The sequence below is a fragment of the Leptopilina heterotoma genome, unplaced genomic scaffold, assembly GCF_015476425.1.
Source record: "Leptopilina heterotoma isolate Lh14 unplaced genomic scaffold, ASM1547642v1 Lhet_142, whole genome shotgun sequence".
NCBI lineage: Eukaryota > Metazoa > Arthropoda > Insecta > Hymenoptera > Figitidae > Leptopilina > Leptopilina heterotoma.
Window position 1 is genome coordinate 2,027,995 of NW_025110861.1, and position 11,818 is coordinate 2,039,812.

Here is an 11,818-nt window from a genome sequence, read left to right on the forward strand (position 1 = left end):
ATTCCTAGGGAGTGAGAGCAAAAGAATTCCGATTTTTTTCTCCATGTAAGTATTTTTGAACCACACATAGTAACCAATCTGTTTGAAACTACAAAATATTCTTTGTGGAACTTAAAAATAGAAAAAATTAATAAACAGTAATTTTTTACTCGCGTAGGCTAAAAATTCGTTTTGTAAAATTTTGGCTATAAATAAGAAAATATAAAACGTGATCCATCTCTCTTCTATAATTATCCTAATCATAATTTTAGGATCTATAAATTAAATGCTATTTCTGTCTCATACTAATTGGAATATTATAATTTAGATTATATCATTTTCAAACATAATTTTTTGATTTATCATTTGTATAATCATAGATAATAAAAATTAATAAATTAATAAAACCTGATTATGACGAAAAGCATACTACTTGTATCAGAAAACATTTGTTATTATAACAAAGATGAAAAAATTTTTTGTTGATAAAATAAATGTTATAAATAAACAAACTTAAAAAGGCGATTTTTTATAATAAATGTAATTGTATCAAACCAACAATATAAAATTTTTTGAGGATCATGTCTAGAGAGTTTTTGGGGTCGCTGATTACGAATCTGGAGTCAGTTTTAAAATATTCAAAATGGCGGATCCAATATGGCGGACTTAATTTTTTAAATTGATCAAATTCACTTGAAACTTGTTACTCGGGGGTTTTTGGGGTCGCTGATTACGAATCTGGAGTCAGTTTTAAAATATTCAAAATGGCGGATCCAATATGGCGGACTTAATTTTTTAAATTGATCAAATTCACTTGAAACTTGTTACTCGGGGGTTTTTGGGGTCGCTGATTACGAATCTGGAGTCAGTTTTAAAATATTCAAAATAGCGGATCCAATATGGCGGACTTAATTTTTTAAATTGATCAAATTCACTTGAAACTTGTTACTCGGGGGTTTTTGGGATCGCTGATTACGAATCTGGAGTCAGATTTTAAAAATTCAAAATGTCGGACTTATTTTTTTTAAAACGAACAGATTGCACAGTAATATTTAATTAAAATTACTATTAATATTCTTTTTTTTAATACTTTAGATTTTTAACAATACTCTCTTACTTTATTTCTGAAAAACGAAAAGTTTTATTAATTTTCGACGGATCGATTTAATTATTCGGCTTTACTATACGGATTGTTAGTAAAACGAAATGTTGGCTTAGGATCACTGAACCGCCAGGGGCGCCACTTTTTTTTCTCATGTAAATTTTTTACTAAACACGTTGCGTAGCAATAAACGAAAAATCTTATTTTCTTCGTGAATGCTAACTGTTGGCGTGGCACAGATTGTTGTCTGTAAAGTCATTATGTTCCTTCTTTGCAAAGCGCCGGCGCAGTCAATTCCGTTTTAATAACGTTAGTAAGGGCCAACGTTAATTACACTACTACTACTACTACAACTACCACCATCACTTTATTCACCTGAATTGGTGATGGTAACGAAAACAAATCTAAGATGTCACATCATCAAATAATTGGAACCAACACACATACACACAACGGTTAAAGAATGCAGGACACTATTTTCCGTTTATTCTATTTTAAAATATTTTAATTAAAACAACAAATATTCTATACAATAAATTTCATTTGTCAAATACTCCAATTTTTAATGAAATTGTTCGTATGTATATCCTTTCTATCTGTGATTAAAAATTCTTTTATTAAATTTTTAAAAATTCATTTGTAAAATTTTTAGAAAAACATGCTTTGTTTTAAAATTAGTGAAATAATAGTTATTTGATTTCCATTCATTTACAAAGTTTGTTCATTACATTTCGATAAATATAACATATTTGGATTTAAAAAAGATGAAAGGTATAAATTTTATTTAATTATTATTATTTTAATTTTATTTTATTTAAAAAATTTTTTTTTATATTTTTTTTATTTTTTTTTAATGTATGGTTAAACAAAATTTAACAAATATAATAATGTACAAAATGTTTGAAAGAGCGAAATAATGAACTATTGTTCTGAAAATTTTGATGAAGACTAGGGTATTATTCACTAATTAAAAATAACATATGAAATAAATAAATATGAATACTTCTTTACTATTTAATAAATTATTTATTGTATTTTTCAATTCAATATATTAATAAATAATAATTATTATTTTAAAACTAAACAATTTTTTAAGTCCACAAATATTTTAATCCAATTTAACATTTAATTTTAGATATTTTTAATATGAAAACCAATTGCATATGTATACTTTAAATTAATTTTTTAAAATTAATTTTTAATTGCATAATATATCGTGTAAACATTCACTGTTGCATATAGAGGAACTGAGGGCTGGTTATAATTCAGAAAATTGCATAAATTATGAAATCTATCAAGTGTTTTATAACCATAATTACCATTATCGATAAATCAATTGTTCCTGTAATAAATTAAAACAAAAAAGAGATTAAAAAGTTCGCCATTTTCGCATAAAAGCTGCCATGCTTAAAAAATTTGCTGATACAACTTGCCGCGTGCTGTACATGGTTATAACAGTAATTATTTAAACAGTTCTAAATTGATTGGTTAATTTTATTTATGGTTTAACTCTTATTATAGAAATATAAGATAACAATCTGAGAACTAAATAAATGATTTACAAAATATTCTATACACAATTGAAAAAAGGAATAATTTTTTTTTAAAAACGTTTGTATAAGCAATCATAAATTTAGACAAAACTGTTTTTTAAACAAAATAGCTAAAAATCATTTAACATAATTTTTTTGAACGTTGAAAATTTTTTTTGTGGACAATGACATACCATACTTCATAACACAAATATATTATGAAGTTCAAAAATTGTTTTCTTTTACTTTTATGCAGTATGCAGTTCAGATCTTTAAAAGGTATTCGATGGCATAAAAAATAAAACTAGAATCCAAAATTTATGGTTTCATATGGATTTAGATTGCATGCCATCCTGTTCATATATATATAGGTTGAAGTGAGGTTTTCACACTTTTTGGTATCCATAAACTCTATACAAATCCTAGGAAAGCTCGAATACGAAATTTTTCAATTTAGAAAAGTACCCATACACGAAAAACGACAGCACTTCGAGTCTAATAACTCCGTAAATTTTAATAAAAATAGGTTCATAAAAAAGATTGAATCTACCAGTTTTATGGTCTATGGTCTCATCGAAATGAAAAATTCCATTCTAGATAAATCAGAATAAATAATTTACCATTGTATTTCATTCACGCATTAAAATTGTAGGACATTTCAAAAAAACTAAAAAGAAATATTTATGTATTTTGTATATTGAAGACCCATACCTTTTCTGCATATGATGAATATGGCGACAATGTAAAGTCTGATTTGCCATCTCAAAGCCATTTCCGTTTAGTGACTCTTGATTTTTCAAAGAAAATACATTCTTTTTAGCGTCTCTTCTCTTTTCTTCAGCCCATGAATCATAACCCTGCGAGAGGGCTTTTGATAAAATTATCATCAAATCTCTCAACTTTTTTTATAGTGCCTCCAAGTTCTTAATTAAATCTGTGTGTGCTTCCCTTGTGTAGTTTATGATGTGACATTTATGCTCGAATGATACTTACGGCAGTCGTTAGCAACTTTCGCGAAAGGCGACGACACTTACACTTGAAAACATGTTAACTCGCATACATAACATGCACGTGCACACTAACATGATAACTTCTCTTAGCCCTCCAGTGTAAACGATACCGAAACTTTGATGGCAAAACTTTAACGTAATCACTACAAAACTTTTCGCGCAATCGTCACTTGCATTCGATCCTTGAGCGAGTTATGCACCATCACAAGAAACGAAAAGCTTTATCCGAGTTGTTACTCATGCCCTTTCTATATAGATAAAGTGTTATTTTTCTTTCCAATCTAGAGAAAAATCCCTCCACTTGTTTTCTTCAAAGCGAAAATACTTTTTCAATCTTTCACTCCTTGATGTTAAGGTTCTTAGTTCTTTATAAACGTTTCTTCTTTCCGAAGAAAATTTGTTGCACTTTCTATTTAAAAAATAGTTTAGTTACAATTTCTAACTATTTTCTTCAATAAAAATTGTCAGTTTTTGAATAATATTTCATTATTCTCATTAAGGTTTATTCAATTTTTTTAATAAATCTCGTTGATTCTTGTACAGTATGCAAATTTCTGTAAAACTTCCCTGCGATTCTTCTTCAAAATTCATAAATCACAATTTTTCTATACCTCTTGAAAAGTTAGTGAAAAATCTTCAAAATTACATTTTTGGATGTATCAAAATTATTTATTCTCATTAAACTCCACAAATGAACTTTCATCACAATTTTCGTTTGTTCTAAAAAATGTCAATTTCCATCCTCGAATTCGTCCATTTGACGAAATCCTTAATTATCATTCTCATTATTCGTCTTCGAAACTCATCCATTCGTATTTCTGTTTCACTTTTGAAGACGTAATTAAACTCCTAACCCATTTAATGAAAAAATCAAATTTCTCCAGTACACAAATTGTAAATACATTAACCTTAGCGGGAAATTAGGTAAAAATTTAAATTTCTAAACACTTTTTAATTATTTTTTTCTTCATGATATTCGGGATACATGACAAGTATTAGTCATAATTGATAAGGAATTAATTAAATCTGTGAAAATCAGTGGAAGGAGATTCTTTATCACAAAAAACTTGAAGCGTGACGTGATATATATCACTATACAGGTGCACGTCTTGATTCGGTGGCAGATTCACCCTGACTGGGGAAATTCTCATTCGTAAGAGCATGCGCGATATGAAAACCACCCCCTGAAAAGATGAACACAGACACACACTGGAAGTGAGAATGTATATTGGAGGAAAGAGCATAAGCAGAAGTGCGCTCACGCATTTTGGCGTGTGTGGAGGAACATCACGAAAACTTGACTATACCATGTAGTAGTGAGTCACTGAAAATGCGGTTGGGTTAGGTCACTAGTCAAGCGGCGAATCAAAAAATAAAATTGCAAACGAGAAAAACGTACTCGACTGTCGGGAATGCAATAATTATTCACTGGCAAAGCACTTTTATATTGAAGCCTTGTGATGGCACTGAAATGAAAACTCTAACTCCAATTACTAGGGGTTCAATAAAATTTTTTTAGAAACTATATTTGATATCTTATTAATATGTAACGAAATTCATTTTTATTATTTTAATATCCTCTGCGTGTACACTACATGAATGGTAAGATTTTGATGGGAAAAAGTAGATGTTATACGGTGCCATATGCTACTGGGTCAAATTATGTCTAACAGAGATCAAAGTTGCCCCTTAGTTCTTCGATTTTTATGAAATTTTGAGGGAATAAATGCAAATAAGAATTCCAAAAGCGATTTTTAAAATTTTTGAAAATTTACGGATTTACAGGGTTTTCAAATTTTTTTTTTATTTTGCAAACGAAATATCTCCGAGACAAATGGATGGATTTTAATAATTTTTTCAGAGATTACTTATTATTTACTAACAACTAAAAAACATTTGCAAAAAAAAAATTTTTTAATATTGTTTCAACAAATTTTTTGATGATAAGCGTATCTTTAATTTTTTCTAATAACGATATTTTGATTCCTTAGAATTTCAAGAGTAGTTTCCAAAAAAAAAATTGATGGAGACTCATAAACTTTCGGAGATATAGTATTTTTTGTCTTTGCGCGCAGGGTCTAAAATGGGTACGGAAGCAAAGACGCAGTGTGCAAGCTAACGTTCAAAATCACCTAGAACTCGTAAATTTCAATCGAATTAAATTTTTTCTATTTTAAATCAATTAGTAACATTTTATTAATAAATAAAATATATATAAGTAATAAATTATTGATAAATAAACAAAAAATTTATCTACATTGGAAATAAAATAATTTATTTATAAAACATTGCACGGAAAATTATTAAAATTATTAAATTAATTATTAATTATTATAAATTAATTATTATAATTATAAAATTATTGATAATTTAAATTATTTTAATTCTTATTTAAGAGAGAAATAATTTTACTAGCTGTTGAAAATAATTGTTATAATCAATTATTTTAAACAAATTTTCAACCAAATTAGTTGTCTTTGAATTTTTATTTTTCGACAGTTTTTATTAACATTAGGATAAACAATAAACAAGGAGATTATATTCTTAAATATTGAAAATCTATTTAATTCGTTTAAATGAAGCAAAGACTTAGTTTGCGAATCCCTGAAAAAAATCATTAAAATCCATCCATTACGAATTTAGATTCGTAATCAGCGACCCAAAACCTCCTAGATACCCCTTTTGGGAAAATTCATTTAAAATTTTGTAAAATGGGTTTTGGGAAAGAACAAAAATATGTATGAAATATTTTCACAACAACTACTTCCCAGGTGGAAAAGTTAATGTTAGTTAACGTTAGCTAATGCTGATAACGTTAGACTAAAGTTAACTAAAGTTAACTAACGTTATAATCTGATATTAGTAACCAAAAAATGTCGATAGTGACACAATTTTTCTGTAAAAACAAATGTCAGAAAATTAACAAATTATATTCCATTAGAAAGCTTATGATATTCTACGTCAAATGATATAATACACTAGAAAATTTTAATAGATTACACAAAGATTTTAGCAATCGAGAAATTTGAAGAAAAAATTATAAAATGAAACTTTTTTGACAACTTTTTAAACTCTGTCATATTTTTTAATAATTACATAAAAAATTTAAAACTTACATAGATGTCATCTTTAAAGTCCCAACTTTAATTTAAAACCAAAAAAGTTAAAAAATCTTATACGGTTCGCAAGATATCATTATGAATGTCAGAGCATTGACAGTCAAAAACCGTACAAAATTGACTAATTTAATGCATTTGTCCAAATTTGTAATGGATTTGTAATGGGTTTTTACACTAAAGAAAATATTTATAGATATTTTATAAACAATCAAAGCCATCATGTTTATAAATTTGTCAAATCAATAAATTATTATTAACCATAATAATAACAATAACAAAGAGAATTATCATCTTTAATAAATAAACAAAATAAACAAAATCCAATTTCATAAATATTACACATAAAGAAAAATATTAACAACCAAAAGAAAATATTAAATTTTAGCCAAAGTCGTATTACCCAATACAATTGGAAGGAAGGAGAGAGGAGTACTTTATACATTTCTTAACCCAAATAATTTGTTGTGCGCCAGTCCTTTCTAGGGACATTTTCTTATAAAAAGAAAATTAGAGAACTAACAAAATCAAGTATAATTTTAAGAAAACAAGTCCATTGATTCCCCAAAATTTTCAATTCAAAAATTAATAGCGAAAACAAGTTCCTAGATTCCCGAGAAACAAGACCATTGATTCTCAAACAATCGTCACTTAAAACAAACAAATTTTAAAACAATTTTAGTCAAATTATAAACTAAATCAAGTACCTAGATTACAGAAAAATAAGACCATTAATTCTCTGATGATCGTCACTTCTAAAGAAAACCAACTTTTAATTAAAACAACCTTAAAATTGACTAGAATCCAAATTCAAATACAAAACTGAATTCACAAAATTTAGAAACAAGAGCAAAAGGGGTCTAGGTTTAGAAACAGATAAAATATAAAGAATTTTGCTGGTTAGCTAGGACCAAAAGGTCAAAGGAAGCGTCGTGGTTCTAAGAAATTATACTCATCAATTTGCAAGAAAATTATAAAATATATTTTAATCCAAATATTAAATTTATACAAATTATGGGTAACTAGTAAGTTTAATATAATTCAAGTCACATTTTTACGTTAAAACTCCAATTTTACACACATGAAATATAACAAATAGATACACAAATTACACACAAATTTTACATGATTACACTCAAGTTATAAATTAAACGAAATGTTCAGCCAAATCAACAATAAAAAGGCACCTAAAAGGGTAACGAATTTGGTAACTGGGGAAAAACTAAAGGGTCATGTTAATTAATTAACAATAATAAAACAATTGCGGGGTTGGTAACATTGGTAACAGGGGAGAATTTAATTGTAAAAATTTTAAGAATACAAAGGGGAAAAAGGTAACAAAAGGCAACACGTGGTTGAACAAGAGACATTGAAATAATCAATTATTTAATAAAATTTTAAATAAAATAATTTAACAATCAATTAATTATTATTCAAATTTCCAATAAAACCATTTCAACCAAATTAATTCACAAATTTCAAATTCCAAAGCATAAAAAAAGGTCTCTTGTTCAGCCACGAGGCCGGCTGAATTAAAGTTTACAGTTTTAACAAATTTGACATAACATTTTAATTACAAAGTTTTAAACTCACAATACTTTCAAAGTGACGAATAATCCACAGAAGAATACAATTTTCCACTTAAGTAAACAATTCAAATAATTTTGAGTTTAAAGAAAATTAATCTATAAAGAACTAGAAAGATAAGGGAATTCGACGAAACACGCCTGTTATCTCGCGATCCGAATAAGATTTTTTTTTAGACTTTTTTGGCCTTAAATTAAAGATGAGACTTCAAGGATATCACCTACATAAGTTTTAAATTTTCTTTTTTTCTTTCTTCAAATTTGTCAATTGCCAAAATCTTTCTGTAATTTATTAAAATTTTCTATTGTATTTCAATTGACGTAGAATATTATAAGCTTTCCAATGGTATATTTGTTAATTTTCTGACATTTGATTTTACAGGAAAATCGTGATTTAAAGATTGGTATGTTTTTGGGCCATGTGCGCGGAGCATTAATTCGGTTGACTTCACCAAACTAAATTCAATCGAACTTATTGGTTTACCAAAAACTAAAAGGTAGTAACAATACAATTCATTTGCGACAAACGAACTTTCGGTTTAATCAACCGTACATTTTTTTCGTGTTTTAAATTTGGAATACGCGTCAGCTACGTACCTGGAAAATGGCTGAACCGAACAGTCTCAGATTTAATTAACACAAGATTTTTAATTATATTTTTTAGTGATTAATCGAAGGTTCTTTTTACAATAAATATTTTTTATTTTATAAACAATTTAAGTCGTGGATTTTGGTCAAAAATCGTTACCTCCGCTTTCAGAAGGAGCCATTTTGTCAAAAATTATTATTTTGTTTATTCCTTTGATATTTTTTTTGTCGGAAGTGGAAAATCTGTGAATTCAGATACCTGGATAAAGAATCCCAGGTTATGAGGGGATAACCACTCTTGTTTTGGTCGACCCACTAAAAACCACTCCCGTCTTAATCTGGACTATTCTTCAGCCCACGAAACTACATATTGGCGCGACTCACGCGACCCTTTCGTGCCGTTTTTCTTCTGGACTATTTATTCTTGATCCCAGCGAGAGTCTTCTTGGCCTCAAGGGCAGATCTAAAGGCCATACATTTTTTTCTGATTGTGCACGACATGCATACCTCTATGCGTCCCAACACTTCAAGCTTTTCAGCTTCTTCCATGTTCGTGACTACAACAGCAAGTTTCAGGCCACGCTTGTTGGGCCCTAGGACCGTCACTGTTCTGCTAGCTGATGGTTATTCCTAAAATTTTCACCAAGGCTTCCTGGATTTCGACTACTATGCTTGTCATCTCCTTGGTGAACTTCTCCTTACCTTGTCATCCGTCTATTTTGATAAGAAGGTCCCCTTTCTTTGTAGGTTTCTCTCCTAGTACTCTTTTTTGGCTGGCATCAGGTTCAGACTCTCTTTTAATCTTCCCCAAGACATCAGCAAAACTAATTCCTTTAGCTACCTTGACAATAATTGTTGATTCTCGTGGTAGCCTTGGTGCTTTTCTGCCTTGGTTTGTATTCGACGTTTTGTCGACCTTACCAGCAGACAGTTTGGGAGGTTTCACCTCCTCCTTTGTTTTCTTTTGCCCAGTCGCCGTTTCAGGACTGCTCAATCTTCTTTTCTGAGACGCAATAGCAACGTTCTTCAACGCAATTGCATTGAACCTGTCTCTTCTGCGTCTTCGGTCCTGTCGTGCCTCTTCTGCCCAGACTAAACCCTGGTAAAGACGTTCATCTGCCTTTTTCGCTTCATTATGCTTTTCCCTGACCTCCTGAATGAGAGATTTTAGACTTTTCAGTCCCTCATTAATAGTCATATTGACGTTCTTCTGCACCTCGTGGGTCTTTAGCATCTTGCACATCTCATCTGCAATGTATAACGTGGCGTTACAAATTCTCCCGCGTCTGCTGCGAATCGGGCGATTGAACCCGGAAACGGCCGAAGGGCCTCGAGGGTGTCAATCGCCAGATTCGTGGACAGACGCGACACTTGTTACTGAGACTCGTTTCTTGACAGCTGTGTCGTTTCCCTTCTACTCGCCTTGATTGTCGGTCTAGTAGTGAATTGTGATTAAACTCTACGAACATAGAAGTAAGTCAAATAAATATCATTTTATAGTATTTCTTTGTTTCTCTTTTCCTTCCCTTTCCCAACTTTTAATTGGAAAACCGGGCAACCAATTATAAATTTTATTAATGCATTCTGCCTCTGTTAGTTACCTAGACGTTATAGCATTGCCAAAGCATTGGTCGATGTATCCAAGAAAGCAGGAAGTTTCCGCAAGCGGTATGCATCCTGGTATCTCTTCACAGAGTTTACCCTCTTATTCCTTCGATTAATCACAGGATAATCTATTATGTTAACGAATAATTTTTGGTTTTTTCATTTTAGATGATCCAGCCCAGCAGTTCGGAGGAGCTCCATCAAATTCTTTATAGAAGTTTAAAAAAAAATTATTTTCAGAAATAAAATATGTCAAAATAAAGTTCAAAGTACTCTTTATATATGTGCATTAATTTTTAAATTAAAATACTCAATGGTTTTCTCAGAAAAAATTCCTAAAATATCGAATTTTTTCGGCTGTCTAACTGGATCTAACTCCTTAATTGTCATATTTTTATACCTACCCCTTTAGTGTGGGCGAAAGTGATAAAAAAGCTGGAAAAATTTTTCTCTGGGCTAATACATCCCTATATGTTATGTCAAAACAATTGATTAATTAACATAATTTATATAAACCTCATAACCAGGGACTGTCACGAAGCATATATGTGTCGTGTCGTGTTAAATTACCGACTCGACATATTATTGATAAAAATGAAATGTGTTGTGTCGAGAACACGGTAATACATACATACCGTAAAACAGTTTACTTAACATATAAATCAACTTACTTTTAAAATATCATTAATTAAAGAAATAGATTAAATGTGTATAATCTAGAATACATTCTTCATATCTTCACATTTGAATATAAATAAAATTTTCCGAGTTATAAAATATCTCATCCAATACTTATAACTCTAAAATCATTCTTCATATTTATGTATCTATAAAAATTAAAATGTGTAATAAATAATATGAGTTTTGTCAATAAATTATTAACCTCAAAAATATGTGTAACAATTCATATTATTTTGTTTATTAACTTTTACATATTTTTTACTATTATATTCTCATTTACTTAGCAATAATAATAAATTTAAAGAAAAGTGTAATAAATAATAATTCTTCTGTTGGTTTACAGTAATTAATGTACAAATAACGGAGAAGCTATAGTAGTTAAAAATAACAATTTTGTTATAATTAGACAAGAGATTGTGTTTTATTAATTAACGAAATTAAAAATTTAAATTAAAACTAAATTAAAAATTATTATATATTAAACTGTATTAAACGCAGAATGTATATTTTCCTGTTCTTTTTATCCATAGATGTAACCTTTTTCACTTGAAATTAAAATAATGTGAATTTGCACACGAAAATGTAAAAATGCATACGATTATTAAATTTCCCCGTTACT

The 11,818-nt window shown here is 29.1% G+C and overlaps 1 protein-coding gene across 1 annotated transcript in view; it reads right to left on the reverse strand.

Annotated features, from left to right (window-relative positions):
* Positions 1 to 4,741, reverse strand: part of LOC122498089 (peroxidasin homolog) — an 88,666-nt gene extending 83,925 nt beyond the window's left edge. Inside the window, exon 1 of the mRNA XM_043605650.1 lies at positions 3,325 to 4,741. Coding sequence (XP_043461585.1) covers positions 3,325 to 3,385 — 61 coding nt within the window. The 5' untranslated portion in view covers positions 3,386 to 4,741. The remainder of the gene's footprint in view (positions 1 to 3,324) is intronic.
* Between the last annotated feature and the right edge of the window lie 7,077 nt (positions 4,742 to 11,818).